Raw genomic sequence first — 19192 nt, forward strand, 5'->3', positions numbered from 1 at the left:
CGTTTCCCCCCAGCAGACTCCCGGGAAAAGCATCGCCGGCGTGTCGGCGTCGGAGGGAGCCCGGACACGGCCGGCTCTGCGGTGCCGATCCGGGGAAGGAACGGAAGGCAGCCTGGTCATCTCTGCTTCCTTCAAATATCGTCCTGCGACGGTAGCGGGGTTCTCTGCAGCGTTACCAATTGATGCGGGACGGTGATTTTTCCGAAAACCCCGTCGGTCCCCGAAAACCCCGAACAATAGTGATAAACATTTTATCAAGTATTAAAATTTTCTAGCTTATCAGCGGGGAGAATGAGGAATATTTTCTTTTTAAAACATTCAAAATCTTCCTCATTATTCCAAGGTGATGAAAATCGCTATAGAAAAAAAATGACAAACTAATTTCCTAGAAAAATTGGAAAACATGGTTAAGATCAGTTGCAGTAAGACTAACACTATGATATGCTTTTTGATTTCATATAGTCATTGAAGTATATATATTTTTTTGAGAAAGTTCTTTTATTTGTACGAAAAAAATGGTGAGACATTGATAGATTTCTTCAAATGTAATTTAAAAAACAAAAACCTATAGGAAATTGATTTATACATTGAAGTTTTTCTTAATTGGCTAATTTATTGTGTGCCTCGAGGGCTTTGGGGCATTTCCTATCTATGTATGTGTTGATGGTAAGTATCTGAAAATTGTGTTTCACTGCAATCAGCTCGAATTGAAAGAAAAGAAATTACTGAGAACGTGAGACAATCTCAAAGCAAGCTTATTCTGTTACATAGCATGGTTGTAAGTTTTAATTTCTACAGAGTTTGAATCTTTTTTTCCACCTTTTTCTTAGAAAAAAATAAGTTTTTTTGAATTCTTCAACTTATTACTTTTCCAGTGATATGTGAAAAAAAATATTGAAAAGTAGGAAATGTTTTCATTTCTTATTAAGAAGCTACTGTAGAATATTTCTTATCTCTAGTACTCAAGTTTTACCTAAAGACAAATAATTCCTGCGATTATTTTACAAATTATATGAAACTATCTCTTTTAGTGAGTTAACATTTTGCAGAAATGTGCTGTATTTTGTAACCATAACAAACCTCATTGGAAACAATTCCACTTCACAAATGCAAAAGAAGGCATATGGAATTTATTGAATTTTAAAAGCGAATTTAATTTTTGGTTTCATTTGCTTCTTGGTTTGTCAGTTTACAACTATTAAGTTTACTACACTGTTAGTTTGTATTTTCATAGAAATAGAAGTTTTTTACATTTGTTTCCAAGTTTAAAGGCACATTTGTCAATAGTTTTGCGTCTCTGTTATGAAAATCTGTTTTGGGCTAAGATTCCTTATCTGTACAACTCTAGCTGAGGCTGATTTCATGCATTGTTAACTACTTTAGCAGCAGTAGTGGTAGGGTGAAAATATCCAAGTCTCTTGCACAGTCACCTTACTCTGTAAATTTCCAGATGATATTCTCAGATATCATTCTCAGTTCAAATTCAATGTGACTTAGCACTTTTATTCTATCTGTAGTTAATATTACAAATTCCTCTTCAATGATCTCATAAAGAAATAACACTGCCACGATGGAATCTGGTTCCTTGTGAAACTGTTTTATATGAACTCCTGAATCTAAACGCCTCTCCTTCCCCCTTGATCATTTATTAACCAGCTGTTAACCCACCCTGTATGCAGTGAACTACGGGATTACTAAAGTGGAAGGACAGCCTCTTCACACAGAGCTGAGCAGGCCCATGGACAATTGCAACAATCTCAGGATGTCTCCAGTGAAAGGGCCGCAGGAGAAGGGGGACCTGGATGAACTTGGTGATAAGTGTGACAGCAATGTCTCCAGCAGTAAGAAGAGGAGACACAGAACAACTTTCACCAGTTTGCAGCTGGAGGAACTGGAGAAAGTATTCCAGAAAACTCACTACCCTGATGTCTATGTAAGAGAACAGCTAGCTCTGAGAACAGAGCTCACTGAGGCCAGAGTCCAGGTAGGAACCAGATTTCAGCCTTCCTATGACAAATAGTGCATTGTAGGAATGAGTAAATTACACTCTTGGGGATTGTACAAAACCCCATAAAGCTAAAGTAAACAGCTCATTTTGCCTCATTTCTTTATGGACATGAGCTGTTAGGCTCTAGTGCTAAAATAACTTGTTATTTTTTTAAATAGCTTGTGTTGCAGTTCTGAACACTTGTTTAAAGGATGAGAAAACAACATCAATAGTAAAACTGTCTTGATCTCTTGTAGAATTCCAGGCAGTGAAAACATGAGTTGTTATGTGTAAAGATCCCACTAAAGACTTGTTCCACGTAGTTCAGACTGATGACAATGCAGAGCTCAGATGCAGAGGATTCCGTGTGTGTCATGGCATGAAAATTACAGTCTAAAATGTAACCAAATTCCTTGTTTCTATCCAAAGACTGTGCAGTGAAACTGTGCATACATAAATGTGTATAAATATCTATATATCTATATACTGTATTTACATAGGTATGTGTGTGCGTGAGTTTTGTGCCTGTATAAAACATGGACATAATCAATTCTTCTTTTCCGTATGGAATGATCTTAGAAATCACAAAATTAGGAGGTGCAATTTCTGATTTTTAAACTTCCATAACTCATTAATAATGTTATTCTAGCTTTTGTAACAAAACATACTGGTAACCACTTAGTACATTATTTGAATATCGTAACTGCGTACAAATGTGATTCATTCAGTATGTGCTCATAGACTAATCTCAATAATATTTATGGCTTTTGATGTGCAATGGTGAGAAAAGAAGCTAAATTTCCAGGAAATGCAGCCTTTCCCTTGTTTAGAGGTCTCCTGTTAGAAAAGGGTGTGAGCCACATTTTGCTAGTTTATCTTCATTTTACATATTTTTCCGGTTCTGGTAATAATCATTATTTCAATTTCGAGAATAACAGTCCTGTTGATTCTTACAGACTGGGATTAATTTTTTTAATTTAGTGGCTTGAATATGATAACAACTTCACAACTTGTAATTAAAGACGTACTCACACATGCATGGAGAGAAATAGACATCAGTGCACATGCATACAAACTGAAATGAAATCAGAAACACTTTCAGGAAAAGTCAGCTAATTAATTTTATAAAGAAGTGTTCATGTCTATTCAAGCAGGCCTCACATTTGCCATTGTCATCAGAAAATAGAGTCCAAAACTGTGTGTTCAGTTACATCGATGTGATATCAGCAATGCCAACGGAATTTGGTTCAGTGGCTTTTAACTCTTTAGGCTCTGCACAATTCCTCTCCTGAATTTGGTACAGCTTTCCAAGTATCACTTCCATTCATTGGGATTTAGTCTTGACTTAAGAAAAAGAAGGTAGCATAATGTTAAAACACTGTTCTAACAAATGTATAATTCTGGAATACAGCGAATTACTTCAAGAACAAATTAATAGCGAGAATAAGGAGGAGAAAATTGAACTAAAGTGTGTCATCTGAGTTTTTGATCACATTTTTTTCCTAAGATTTAGAGGCTTCACATGGCAAGAGTATTAAAAAGAAGATTGTAAATGAAAAATATATGTCTATATCAGACTTTCACAGAGTATTTATTTTTATTTTATTTAAACATGTTCTTACCTTTCTTAAAAGATAACTGATCTTTGCATTCTTATATGCTAAATCTGGAAGGACATGTTGATCATTTCTATCCAGAGTAGCAACAGTATTCCATCACAAGATTAAGCAATTTGCAAGGCCTTACGTCATTAAAGGCAAGCATCTGGCAATTCAAGGATAACAAGCAGCAGATTTCTACATTGCTTTGTGGAGGCAAATGGTTACTTTATCTCTGCCAAGAGTAAGTTTCTAGTAAAGTGGTGTAAACAGAAACATTTTGGGGGATTGTCAAAGGAAAAAAAAAGTGGTTTTTCTCATTTACTTCTATGAATTCAAGCAAATTGTTTGATTTAGTGTAGCAGGGTGATCAGCTGGATACCTTACCCACAGTTCCCTTCACCACCATTTCATCAACATCCAATTTAATATTTGTCCTGCACACATGCAGAGAGAGCCAACCTGAACCTAATTTATCTAAGTTGTTCTCTTTCCTGCTGCATGTCCAGTAATTGGTACCCATTTTAAGCAGATTGTCAAGGTCTTTTTTCAAGGAAAGAACTTCAAGACTAAATTTCCTTATCATGTCCTTGATGCCTCTGTGGAGACACGAGATTTATTTTTTGCCTTCCCTTTTCTTTTGGCTGAACCTCAGGCATCATAAATAACACAAATTTACCACCAAGGCTCCTAAAAATACATACTCAGGGGTTATATGCATGAGCCTTTCTTTGATTGCTGAATCTTTTAAAAGATGGCGCATTTGCCACAAGTCCTTGGGAATCAAAATGAGCAAAATTATGCCCTGGTTGCTTAAGAGCAGTATCAAACGACACTTGAGTTCTCCAAAGATCAATGCAAGAATGGAATCATAAACCAAACAGTGTTATTTTAAATATCCTACAATATGGAGTCAGAAAATGTCCCTCAAAATACAGGAAGTTTCTATAAAAAAAGCATAATTCCTCTATGTATCTATCAAAATGAATTAATGATCAGTTTAGGAGGATGACTAACCAATGCCATGGTTTCCTCAAAAAAAAAAAAATAAATGGTTCAGTTAAAAGTGTGACTTAAAAAAGTCTCAATGAGCTTGCTTACACAAGAACAACAATGACTAGTTGGATATTATTCTTATACAGTGTTACTTTTCTTAGCAATCCCCTTTATTCATCAGGATAGCCTAACCAGTCCAAAATAAACTGTCTGAAAGGCAAGAATAAATTATTAAGACCATGGGACAATGACAGTTATCAGTAACAGAAAGAAATTGTCATATAATGGGTTTTTGTTATAGTACTTGACACTTAAAATATTACAGAACAGGCCAAGGAGTATAAACAAATTTAAGCATAAAATCTAAATTATTCCATAGTTGAAAGCGCAATTTTTTTGTCTTCCATTATAAGAAATAGGTATCACCTAACACCAAAGTGAAAGGAATTCACAGTAGTTCAAAAACTGTGTGTGACATGGTGACTTTTTATTATTTTCCTGGCCTTTTAGCCTTCCTTATAGGAACCTTTCCTGCTGTGCAGACTACTGTCCTTGTGGCAATTTTTTCTGCCTTTTTATTACTGCACTTGATAAAGATTATGGACACCTCTAGGAGGCAGATTACGGATAGTTATAGCAAGTCAGAGGGCATGGGAATTTAAGAGAATGTTTTTTTACTTGCTACGACTGATCTTTCTCAGGTTGTCTTTGTTTCTGTTTGTTTGTTTTGTTTGTTGCTTTGTTTTGAGGAATATAAATGAAACAATATGTATATTTAAAATAGCCAGCGATAAGTTTAGCAGGTGTGACATTTACAAGATTGAAACAGCGAAAAATTAGTTTCCAGGTGGAGAACTTATCTTTTTTAGATAAACAGAAATTTTCAAAGCCGCTGTCCAAAATCTCTTATTTTCCTAAAACCCTTTGCACAGTATATAATTTTGTTTACCCTGATTACTCTTTCCTTGTAGGTTTGGTTCCAGAATCGAAGAGCAAAATGGAGAAAAAGAGAACGCTATGGTCAGATCCAGCAAGCCAAGAGCCACTTTGCTGCCACCTATGATGTATCTGTTCTTCCAAGGACTGACAGCTACCCTCAGGTATGGTAAAGACCAAGCAGTACTTTGGTTCTACATTTGGCAGCTGTCCTAACAACTCTGGTTTTGTATACTTTGCTAAGATGAAGTATAAACTATCTGATCTCTAGACAGCTTCCTTCTGATGTGTCAAACATGGATCATTTCCTTATAGACCTCAACAGAGCATTAAATAGAACAAGTGTCCTACTAGGATGAAACTGTAATATAGCCATGCAGGATCAGAACTGAATGTGTATCACTGGGAAAGAGAAGCAGAGGGACAGGACAAATCTCTCATACCATTGTAGTTGGTTGAATTTGGGTTTTTTTTTGTTTTTTCAGTTCCCTGTTAGTAAATAATAAGGTATACTGCATAATGAAGTAAAAATTTTCTGTCTCAGTTCTCCATTCCTTTGATTTACTGCTTTGCCTCACCCTGCTTTTGTTTGGCTCCTTGCTTGTTTTAGCACATTGAATATCTTTATTTTAGAGCCATTTTTTTCATGTCTCTGGCTACACATTGCTTTTACCACATAATTAATAAAAAAAAAGCACCATGCAAAGCAAAAAAAGTCTTGCACCGTTCTCTTCCACTACTGGTGTTTTGGTGCTGTTCAGCTTCATTAGGTAGCGGGGTCTCTCCCAACCTTAAAAAAAACCACTCATATTCTATGTGAGCTTGCTTCGGTCATGCTCTAAATTGGCCGAATGAAGAGTTCCTCAGGGTCGGGGAAGAGTGGCTGGAAATTGACTCAGCAGAGAAGGGCCTGGGGGTGGTGGTTGTCAGCAGCTGAACGTGAGCCAGCTGTGCCCAGGTGGCCGAGACGGCAAATGGCATCCTGGCCTGGATCAGCAATAGTGTGGCCAGCAGGACCTGGGCTGGGATTGTCCCTGTACTTGGCACTGGTGAGGCTGCACTTCAAATTCTGCGTCCTGTTCTGGGCCCCTCACTATGAGAATGACATTGAGGGGCTGGAAAATGTTCAGAGAAGAGCAATGGAGCTGGGGAGGGGTCTGGAGCACAAGTCCTGTGAGGGGCAGCTGAGGGAGTTGGGCTTTTTTGCCTGGAGAAAAGGAGTTGGAGGGGAGACGTTACCACTCTCTACAACTGTATGAAATGAGATTGTAGCAAGATGGGCCTTGGTCTCTTCTCCCAGAGAACAAGTGACAGGCTAAGAGGAAATAAGCTGAGCTGGGGGACGTTCAGGTCAGACATCAGGAAGAATTTTTTCACTGAAATGGTGGTAAGCATTGGAGTGGTGGAGTCACCATCCCTGGAAGTGTCCAAGAATTGACTGGAAATGACAATTAGTGCTATGCTTTAGTTGGCATGGCAGTGTTTGGTGAAATGTTGGACCTGATGATCTTGGAGGTCTTTTCCAACCTTAGTGATTCTATCATTCTATGAATGTGATTAGCTATGAACCAGGGGTCATTGGCTCATGTGTTATCTACTCAGTTTAATGTACTTTACCTCTGAAGAGGTTACATATTACTAGGTTTGGTGCTGGGGTCAGAGCTGCCCTGTGCTCCAGCAGCTCAGAACATGGACACAACAATTTCAGCTGTTGTGGCACTTGTAAGTAATCTGGTTTTATTTTAAAATGTAGCAGGGCAATAACCCAAATTACATCTACATCTAAAATGATTGTTCTAAAATTAATGTTTTTCAATAATCCCACATTTTTTAACTATATGATAATATGATCTATAAAATTCTAACCCAATAAAAGATCTATTCTGTACTTTCAGATCGTAAAAAAGATTAATTGTCTGCATTTGTTTATATTTTTTGTCAAAAAAAATCTACTAGGCAGATGACACAACTAAGCTTCAGCCTGACAAATATTTCCATCACTAGTTAATAAATTCTTAAAAACAGAAGATTGAAATGCAAATGCTTGCTCCATCATCTTAAATCAAGCATCTCTAGTGTGTAGAATACAAAATGTGAATATACATTCACAAGCATAAATGCCACGTGCTCACCTACAAGCACAGACTAGCAGATTGCAGGTAAACAGAGAGGCATAAATATATAATTGGGTCTGGTCACCTGCATGAGAATGCTGCCTTGTGCTGTTCTGCTGTTCTTGCTGTTCAAGAACAAGGAGCTGAATGAAGGTGTAAGTGCACTTTGGCTGTTTCAGCTGAGGGCTTGCACGCATAGCTTGGCTACGTGTTAGAAACAAGGTAGTCCTCTCCTCAGAGAAAAATCTGGCTACTTTTCTGTACATGAGTAGGTATCCAGGCAATTATTACAGAACATTTAATAAAAATTCATTGTCTTGCTAACTTTGTGGTAATTCTTCATAGTTTTCATATTCTGAAATCCTGTTCTTTGGTAAAACCACATCTCTATGATATATGTAACATTTCCAGTGAGAATGACTGAGATAATGAAAATCCGTTTTAAAAACATGACTACTAACATCACTGCATGCAAATCTTTTGAACTAGATGTCCATTATTAAGTGCTTCACTTATGGAAAATAAATACACATCTCATGACTTGCTATAAATTCATCAATCTATCTCACAACTCAGGCAGAAAAGGTATATAAAATGGTTTCATTTTAATGCTATAAATTGATTTCCCCAACAATTCCTTTATTTCATTGTAGTTAATGTAAGAGAAGAAAACAAATATCCTTTTTCCCTTTACTTTTATTCCCATATCACCACCATCACAGGCACTTTTGTGACAATGAAATAAGCAAATATTAGACAAGCTTTGCCATACTTTTAAATAAACAATTTTTAAATGTACTTTTAAATAAGTAATTTTTTTCTTGTGTATTGTGGAACACAGATCACTAGAGTTTATTTAAGAAACAACATGGAGAAAAACAGACTCCCTGTTGCTGGAAAAAAATATAGGTTGAATGTTGAAAAAGGATGAAATCAAGCTGAGCAGTTTACAGCTTTATGGCAGAAAGAGCAGGAACAAATATGAATTTCTGGTGTGCATTATAAGGATTTGCAGCCTGTGGATTTTTCTGTTTTGAGTCCAGCCATGGATATGTTGAGAAAACACATCTTGGTTGCATTCCAGCAGAAGCATCGGTCTCTTGCAGTCGACAGAGGGTGTTGTGGAGACTTCTGCTTAGTCTCTTCACCAATTATCTTCATCAAGTAGAAATTAAGAACATCATGCTGCTATGCATTGTGTGACTTCATAAACCTGGAAAGTTTCTCTTGTGAGAAAATGAATCTTTCAACTCATTTAAGACAGAAGGTTGGCTCTGAGTCAGAAAAAGGTTGAGGTTGGAAGTGACCTCTGAAGGTGATCTGGTCCAACACCTTTCTCTATAATCCAGTCCAATTTTGCTATTAAATTCCACGTGTTTATCTTCACAATAATAACAATTTTAATTTTTTTTGGTAGATCATAATTCTTTGCTTTGCTCTTTCAGTCCAATTTTAATTATTTTTACAGTATATTGACTTTAGATTTTTTGTTTGTTTGCTTGGTTTTTTTCTAGTTGCTTGTCTGAGAAATTGAATATCTCCTGAATTGAACCTGCCAAGAAATTGAATATCTCCTAAACTGGCCAAATTCTGCATGCATATATCTTCCATTAATTATACTATCAAAACCTGGGTTACAGAGAAGGGCTGTTTGTGCAATATTCTAGAAAAATCATCTGTTATTCCGATTTTTTTTCAAAGCTCTAACAACATTATGCTGAAAATCAGATTTTTCTAGGAAAATTTTATGGACAGTGATTTTCTTTAATTTTAGTAAAAGTTTTCAGTTTCTCTAATTTCAGTGTTTGAACTTCAACGTTTTTTGCAGATACAACACATTGTATTCTAAGTCATCTTAAGTGCACTCAGGAAAACACATATCCAAGACATTTTTAGCTTAACTAGCAATATCCTATTGCTATGAAAGTGAAGATGGAACATCTTAAAAGCAGTGGGGAAATGAATGCAGATTCCCTTCATGGGGAAGTTTACTTCATTTCACCAGAGTGAATGTTAGTAAACAAGCCTTACTTATTTTTGTCACTTAAATACAGCATAGAGTATTACTGAATATGTCTCAGGATATCTGAGACTCTGTTGAAGTGTTGATGAACAGGATTTAAAAGAAGGATCCATCCTTCATTTTAAGCAGCCATGGTCAGATAAGTATTAGACATTTGTGTTTAGGGGACTTAACCAAAGGGACTTCTATGCCAGACATGGGTTCCCTTTACAGCTGTCAAAAACTCTGATCAATTAAAATTTTTATTCCTGAAACATAAGGTGTAAAATAGGTAAGATGATCTGCCAACATTTTTTTTATTTTGATACCTGGTTCAGCTGCAGCCATTTGTAGTTATCTACACAGATGTATAAATATGTTGGAAGAGGAACAATAAAAAAGCCTCTTTAGCTTTGTTCTTCTCTCACCTTATTGGTCTTTATTTGACTCCCTCTGCCACCCTATGTTAGCGGGAAGGTTCCTGTTACAAAGGTACTTGATCTCATCAGATTCAATGATCATCTGTGAGAACTAACAAGAAAACCTGAGACAAAATTTCATTTTACCCCTCCTCCCCTATTTACACACACAAGAGCCTATACTATTATCACAGCTTTCCCTCTGTGAATCAAATTGATAAAGATGTTATCTTTATAAGTTCATCAGTATGTAAATAAACATTAAATTGTAGCGTTGAAAAGCAGATAAAAAAGGTCAACATTTTCTCCTGTCTAGGCTCTTTCCTTTCTTTGCATCTTTCCTCCTTGTTCTTTGAATCATGTTAGTTTGTTGTAATCTTTCTTCTAAGTTCCTTTAAAAGGATTAATTTTGTCACACCACTCTACTTTCCCTCTTAATATCACCTGTAAAATGTTTGGGTATTTTTTAAATTTTCTTGAAAATGCAGGCAAGACTTGGATAGGATAGAATTTAATTTTTGGTTTCAGTTGAAAAAGCCCAATCTAGTGCAGGTGGGAATCCTAAGACAATAAAAGCTTTTCAGAAGTATGGGAACAGGAATGATATAGAAGGTCTAGAAAGAAAGGAAACTGTTGAAATCTCATAAATAGAAGGAAGAGGCTGAAATTTGCCTTCCATCCACCATAATGATAAATCAAATTAATATGTTGAACAGCATGGCATCACATGATGTGTTGGCAGTCAAAGAGCGTAGAAGTAGTATCAGCATACATGTGTTAAGTACTAAGTCCTTGGATCATCATTATCGTTTGCTCTAGCCTTGGTACATATGGCTAATCCTCATTAGCAATAATCAAAGTTACATGCTCCAATTAAATGTTCATATGGAATGTATTAGAGGCCACATGTTATATGACTTAAAATTTCTTTTAACTGTAGTAGACACATAAATGACAGTTAATCACAATAGTTCATTAAGGCTATGGGTACACTGACTGAGCATGAGTAGATGTGGCAGACATCTCTGAGCTGGCTTCAAAGAAGTTTTATCACTCACTCATGCTGTCTGGCTGTGACAGCATGGGGCTCGGGCTGAGCCACCACCTGCATGGTGTGTGTCTCTGCATGTGTGCTCACTTGCCCTGCTGTGGCTGATCTTCCAACAAGAGGGGAGTGACACTTCCAATTTTTCTGGGTGGTGTCTGTTCCACACTAAGTAGCTTATGCACTGCACTTTTATTTTTTCTGGGTAATAAACCACCACTGTATGTGGTCCTTTTCATAGTCTCAACATTCAGTTTGTTGCTCTGTGGGTTTTTTTTTTGTGAAACATGTATTTCTTTAAGTGTGAGTGACTTTACTGGGGCTTAATTATATGGCAAATTCTTATTTTTTTCCCCTAAGATACACAAAAATTTTAATAGTATTTTTCAAAATGTAAAATATTGTATTTAACTGTATCACAGACTTGAAATATAATTAATCCATATTATAAGTGGCCTCAAGATTGCAGTAGGGAGAATTTACAGTTTACAAAACATCCCATACGGGAATGAAATCTTGATGACTTTTCAAATCCTACATTATTTTGATGCTTAGCAAACTTAAGTGTGGAATCTAATGGTCAGAGTTTTATTTTGTTCACCACGTGTAAGACAAATGTGGACTGAAGGGGTCTATCATATATTTTAAATCTGTATCGTTAAGTCTCTCACTATCATGTGCTAATTAGCATTTTATTTATATCAGCAAATTATGTGCTGCATCTCTCTCATATGTGAGCCCAATACGTACAGGTGATCTTCACATGTGCACTTGTCCATCAGCTCCTACAAAATAGTCACAAATTAAACACCGAGAAGTGCTCTGTCTAGATATAAATGTAAAAATACAATGAGAGCGGTGAAGCATTGGGTCAAATTGCCCATAGAAATTAATGAACCCCTGCAGCTGGAACGACTCAAAAAATGGCTGGATGGGATTTGAGTAACCTTGTCTAAATTCGAGAGTAGCTGCAAGCAAAGGTTTAGAAAAATAATCCCAGAGGCTTTTTTCAGTTTAAATTATGCTGAGAATCTACAATCTACTTAGGAAGTACAGGCAAATTTCTACCTGTATTTCAGATGTTCTAAAGAGGCACCCAGAAAAAAAGTGGAAATTTACAGACCAAATTAGTTGTGGTGATAGACTAGGAATGACCAACAGATACAAGCTGTGAACTAGTACTTTTGAGCAGTTTAACAGCTATTGCATTTAATCTCCTGAGAGTAGCTTCTTGTGCTAGCACAGATGCGATATTTTCTGGTAGTGCAAGTGGAGGAGTGACAAAAATTTAGCAAATCAATCAGACATTCACATGTTTTCTATAATTACATAAATTCTTAACTCTTCATTTAGTGCAACTGTTGTTTTCCACAGAGGAAATATGTAGTTTCTAATTACTAGAGTAATTACAATAACATTCAGCACATATAACATTTAGTATGTAATATAATAATAACATGTCTTGATATCTAGAGATCTTAAAAGAAATTAGAGTTTTGTTTCCCATGTGAAGCACTAAAAGGTGTGCACTCAAACAGAGACAGTCTCTAGTCTGCATAGGCAGGCAACTGAAACAACACGAGTCAAGAATTTGACTCAAAGGCTAGGGAAATGATAACAAAACTCCCAGAAAAATTTGATATTTGAATTTATGTGGTTTCTCCAGGGGCTGCATAAAAAGGCTGAAGCTCAGGGAGCTTGAAAATGTAACAGAAAAAAGCAATGACACCAAGCGGGATGACCAATTCCTCAGCTCTTTTTCCTCTGCAGTGTCAACAGAAGGTCATGTGCCTAGGAAATTATATCATAACCATGTTAACAACCATAACTCTCCAGTTATGTTCTTGTCACAGCGATGAAATCCTATTTCTTTTTCGATCAGGAAGGGTGTGTGTGCATGTGTATGTGTGTATAAAACATACAGTAGGTAAATATATTGAAGGGCTCTGGTAATTTCATGGTAACCACAAGAGCAAAGCTCAAGTTGTTTGTGATGTTAACAGAAACCAGAGATGTGCTGTATGTATGGCCTCATTCACAGCCTCTGAATTGCCTTTTATATAGTTCGTGGATCACACAAGATTTTAAGAGGAAAAATATTTTCTTTAAATTCATGTACATAATGTCGCTTTTCCTTCTAACATACCAGAAGAAGGTCTGATCATTTTGACTTATTGTGAAACATTACTGTATTTATTTTTAATACAGGAATACCTTCTGCACCTAAATTTCACTACAAGATATTTATGCTGTAAATCCTTGTGAAGAAATGAACATTTAATACCAAATGTGAAGTCACTCAATCAACTAAAATGAATAGAAAATTGATATAACTGAAACATTGTTTTGGAAGGCATAAGTGCCTCATGAGAAAAGATGTAAAGCTCTCCTTGAATCTTGTGGCATTCCTGAAGTTAAGTTTAATAATTTGAATTCCTTTCTCTAAGGAAGAAATCTAGTGCACTCATTTAAAAGTTTTGGAAATTAATAGCTTGTTCGTATATTTCTTGAAAAAGACATTGGCATATTTTAGGATTTGCACCTGAATTCGGTTCTCATTTACACCTGTGCAACCTCACTGAACCTAAATTGAAAGAGATTTGTCTAGAATAAAAATATCAGGAAAATTGGTGGTACTAAACTTAGTTTACTGCAAACCAAACTACTCAAAGTATGGAAAGAAAGAGTGGTTTTGTGATTCCTCCAAGCCACATAGGTTATTGGGCACTTTCTAACTGAGCCTCTGAACCTTTTGAAGATTTCCCATCATGACTCTATTAAAGGCAAACTTGTTCATGTTTGTATTTAAACTTTTTTTTTTAATTCCTCCCCTAATTATATCTATGCTGTCTGGGTGACTGCAGCATTTGGCATAGCATTTCTTAGAAAGAAATTTCAGTACATCAGATAAATAAGACTTTGTTGCATGTAAGTTAGTTTAGGAGATTATGAACTCCTTCAGAAACAGCTCATGTATTAGACACTGCATAGGTTAACTAGTTTCTCCCTGGGGAAATTTGTCTGATTATAAGTCAAAACTGGCTCAGGTAGGTTAATGAAGGAGTAATAAGACAGCTGGGAATCATGTCAAACTGTAGAGAGTCTCCCATGGGCTGATGTTTGAGTCTTCTGAAAAGTGATTATGAGAGGGGGTACCTGGAAAGTTCTGAAACTTTTTTTAGATTTCCTCATATAGACGTCAGGAGGCCCACAAGAAGGAAAATTCTTCCATATCCTTCCTTAGTGACCTTACTTCCTCCATCGCCTCCCAGCAGATCACCTAAAATATGCAGGAGCAGAAGCCTGATGTGTGCCCAGCTGTGTGGGTGTGCATGGAAAGGCACATCCATGAGCGTGTGTGGAACTACAACTGCATGCATGCATGTCTGTGTAAACAAGCTGAGCAGACCCAGAGTTTGGGGAGATGAGTTGCTCCATGATTTCAGAGGAAAGCAAAATGGAGCATTTACTGGATTATATTTTTGCTGCTGGAATTCCCAAGGAGTCCAGATTAGTTTGTCAGCTCCTGATGACCTTGCTAATATAACTGTTTAAAATATAAACTTTTAAAATAAGACAGTTTCATCCTTCCTATCTGCACTAGATCTCAGCTAGAGGAGTTCAGCGAACCATAATTTATCGCTTTAGCTTGTTGGTGGTTTGGTATGTGCTGTTGCAAAGTGATAGGACAATGGGGGAAAACACAACTCATCAGCCTTAGAAGCATGTTTTCATTCTGTGTGTGCATATGTGTGTGTCTGTCATAATTCATTACTTCCTCTGACCTCTACTTTGACAGAAAAAATCACTCAGCTAGAGAGATAACCTTTATATCTTAAAGTCAAAATTCCTTTGTCTGTGGATTTGGAATGCGAATGTAGAATTAAGTTTGAAGTGGGAATTCACTTTTCAGTGCTAACTGAAGAGTAATTGAGTTACTCCAACATATCACAGAGAACAAAGACACGTGGGCTCAATTGCAGTGCATCAGGGCAAGGATATACTGAACAGAGAACAGATTTTTAGAGTGAAGACAAATTTAGCAAAGGAAAACAAATAGGAAAGGATATAGTTACTGTCTGACAAGATCTGTATTGTGAATGGGTGCTAAAAATGTCTTGCCTGATGTTATTTGTACATTAAAAAAATCAGCATTCAGGAGAGGTATATAGTTAAAAGTGGAGAAGACATACAAAGCTGTAAATTGTATAATGGTGTGTGTAAATGAGGAATGACTGAGGACGATCGAGTATGTCAGAAATTATACGATATGCAAGTAGTACTTATAGAGAGAGAGTAGAGAGTTTGGAAAAACAGAAGGGCAGTTACTGAGTGTGAAGCTTGATCAAAGTGAAGTGAATAGAGCAGGAATGAAAGACCACGCAGTCTGAGACAACAATAAGAGCTGACTTATGTTAGGTCTTAAAAATCTTTCTGTCTGTTCATCTAGTAACGAACAAGTGAAAAATACCTACCCATAAATCGCATCTGTGGTAGAAGGCCTGAGATTCAGAATGGAGCTTTAAGCAACTGTCAAGTATAGAAAGGATTATATATAAAAGCTTGAATACATGGTTGCTCCAGACATTGCTGGTAACCACAACGTTTGTGTCCTACTCTGTCATGCAACGTTTTCCAGGGATGCACAATGCAGCTTGTTAAGACTGAATGCTGAAACAGAAATGCCCTTAAAATATAGCTTCACATAAAAAGTCATGAAAAGAAATTTTATGTCAAATCTATCTTTGAAACAAATTTAAGAAAAGGTCTTGAATGTATTATCAGAAATTTCTGTGTTTTAGGGTTTCATTTCTTTTAAAGTAATTATGCAAGGCTTCTTATTATTAAATTTTTCAAATACTTGTTGGGCTTTATTGCTTGAGAAATCCAAATTGGTTTGTTTTGTTCACCCTTTTCCGACCATTACAATGGGAATTCTAATGAGGAGAAGCCTTTATGTTGAAAATATCTATGATCTTGTACACTCCTTTGACTCTTTTTTTCTGATGTCAGTTGTGTGTTTCCATTAATTTTATTGACTGGCTGGGCTGATGGCATCCTGAGGTTCAATACTAGACATATATATGGAGCCACAGGACAAATGGATGACAAAGTAAGGAACATGACTCATCAGCCCTTTCTCTTAAGTGAACGATCTCATATTTTGTCTGATGTGATCTCTTCGCACTATTTTCTGACATGATTGCAGAGAACTTGTTAAATTCTTGTTGCTTGTTTCAGAGGGGAACTAATTATATATGAAGTAAAGCAAACCAAGCATTGCAGAAAACAAAGGATGGACTGAGTTTAATTGTGTTCATTTTATATGTTCCAGATTCAGAACAATCTGTGGGCAGGGAATGCGGCCAGTGGTTCTGTGGTTACCTCCTGCATGCTGCCACGAGATACGTCCTCCTGTATGACACCTTACTCCCATTCACCCCGGACAGATTCTGGCTACACAGGCTTTTCAAACCACCAGAATCAATTTAGCCACATGCCCCTCAATAATTTTTTCACTGACTCATTGCTTTCTGGGGCAACCAATGGACATGCTTTTGAAACCAAGCCAGAGTTTGAAAGGAGGTCCTCCAGCATTGCAGTTCTACGGATGAAAGCCAAAGAGCATGCTGCCAATATTTCTTGGGCCATGTAATATAGCAGTACCTTCTCTTTTTTTTTTTTAAAGCAAACTAAAACCATTTTTATTTCCCATATTTAAAGGGAACAACAATAAGCTGCTGTGTGTGGAATGCTAGAAATCACAATATACACGATGTCTGCTTTAAGAAATGCAATATAATATTTAACAATAAACCAAGAATAAACCAAATAGATTTACCATGCATCAAGCTCAACAAGCCCTCTTTGTTTTGCTTTTTATATATGTTTTGTTGTACCAGTTGATGAAATATGATTATAGAACCTGAAAAAAAATAAAACTACTAAGCAAATGTGTCTAGTCCGTAGTTTTTAGCAGTCTTGTATAAAAAGTTCATGCTTTACAAATGAGTACTTCATAAAGGAACAACTGGTTAAGAAAAATAAATTTATTATAGTGAACCCATGATGTAAATCTCTAAGCACACCACGCCAAGAGGGAAATATATGCCCATTCATGTTGTAGGTAGAATTTGTGGACTGAGTTCTCTCAGCACTGTGCTGCTGCTCTAAGCCAGCTCTACTGTTTTGCTAAATGCATGTTGATCTTGTTGAATTTATATCAATGAACAACTAATGTAATAAGAATATAAGGTACTACTTTACCTTATGGACCTGAGTGTATTTCTATTAAAGATAATGAGATTATTTTTGGTCAAATATAACGCTAAAAGTAGGATCACAGTGCTTAATAGAGTTTTAAAAGATGTGCACAGATTATGTGTCAACTAGTAAATTTAAATTAAATCTTAAAGGTTATAGATAGGGTGTCATGAAGCTTGGGTGACTAATAGACAGCATGGAATAGTACTCCTACACTTTTAACAGAATTCAGATTAGGGATAAACCCCAAACAACCCAACACTGAGGTCTTACTTCCAGTACAGTCCATTTTACTGGGTTTTGCTACTCTATGGTCAAATTGAAACAAAAAAGTCCAACAAGGCTTGTCAGTTTCAGTTTGTATCTGATCCTGATGATGTTAATATCATTTTAGTTTTAATTACATTTTGTTGAAACTTTGCTTATATGCTTTCCAGAGTGTAAGACAAATTTGCTACTCTTAAAGTATATGGGAAAAATCTTTTTGACTGCAGTGGCAGCAGGACTTGGCTCTCAGCTCCCAGCCTATCACAAAGGAATTAAAATGTCAGCAGACTTTCTGACATTTCGGGTGGAAAAAAAATAGAGGAGAAGAAAAATACTTTACATCTGGAGAATTGATATCTGCTTTGATTTACTTCTCCTCCCTTTCCCCTGTCACATTCCAAGCTCCTTCAGATGAGTGAAATGTCAGCCTCTTTGAAAGCAACAGTCAGTCTCTCAGGTTCATAAAGGCAAAGAAAATTAATTGAAATAAAGAAGGACTTGCATGGCTGTGATTAGAACAGGATACAACTCTCAGGGCACCCCCTGCTCATTCTTGCTTTTCTCTCTGGCCATTAGTTAGGAACAGAGGGTGCATGGGGGAAGACGGGAAGATCAGGAAGCAGATTTCACCACAGCAACTGGTGAACTACCACAAAAACAAACACACAGGAATCCCCAGATTTTCTCTTCTCCCACTCATGGGGGCTAAACTTGAAACAAAAATAGGAGATGGACTCATTCTGTAGTCTTTCAAGAATAAACAAACTTGACTTTGAAACCATCAGGATCAACTAAAAATGGGATTTTTACAGCAGAGTCTTACACAGCTGAAAGGAAGGTTGTCCTATTTTCCACTAGTAATAAACTCAGATTTTAACACATACATATACTCCAATTTGTGGTTTCCTGATTCGATTCTCCTTCTAAAAATTAGCTTCTACTTTGGCCTGAGGAGCTGGAAAAGAGTATTCTGGCTAGAAGTTATCTTTTCCATTTTTTATGGTCTGTTTAGAGAGCAGTAAAACTAGACTTATGTTTTAAAGCAAAAAAAAGAAAATAAAGAATTTTATTGGTACAGGTAGAGGCATTAGTTTTCTATAGACACTTTTGCAACACCCAGAAGGATGAAAGTGCTGGAAATACAATGGAGTTTTTAGTGAAGTGTTTTCAGTTGATTTATTTTTTGTTAAATTTTATTCAGTTTCCACATAATTACTTTTAAGGTATAATATTTAGAACATGCCAAAGCAATTTCCAGAACTTTTGTTAGGGTTTCATTAGTGGACAAAGAAGGAAAAGTTTAGCTGGCAATCTCTGATCCATTTTTGTTATTGCCTCTTTCAAGTTACTTATTTATTTTCATAGCAGAGTTTGCTATTGTTTTCTTCTGAAATCCCCCCAAAATAATTTGTACAAGATTTTTTTTATGTCAGGAGTAAAATACAACAATTCCTAGGAATTTATTGCAATTGCAGATTTATTACAGAATTAGCATCCATTTTCAACATATTACAAGAATTTTAGGCGCTTGAAGCTTCCAAAACCAAAGGGGAAAATAAAAGAC

The 19192-nt window shown here is 36.3% G+C and overlaps 1 protein-coding gene across 1 annotated transcript in view; it reads left to right on the plus strand.

The window, feature by feature from the left end:
• ALX1 (ALX homeobox 1) overlaps positions 1-17051 on the plus strand; it is a 17897-nt gene extending 846 nt beyond the window's left edge. The window contains exons 2-4 of the mRNA XM_005421578.1: positions 1680-1984; positions 5553-5681; positions 16433-17051. Of these exons, the coding sequence (XP_005421635.1) occupies positions 1680-1984; positions 5553-5681; positions 16433-16753 (755 nt within the window). The 3' untranslated portion in view covers positions 16754-17051. The remainder of the gene's footprint in view (positions 1-1679; positions 1985-5552; positions 5682-16432) is intronic.
• The last annotated feature ends 2141 nt before the right edge of the window (positions 17052-19192 follow it).

Source organism: Geospiza fortis, unplaced genomic scaffold (assembly GCF_000277835.1).
Source record: "Geospiza fortis unplaced genomic scaffold, GeoFor_1.0 scaffold186, whole genome shotgun sequence".
NCBI lineage: Eukaryota > Metazoa > Chordata > Aves > Passeriformes > Thraupidae > Geospiza > Geospiza fortis.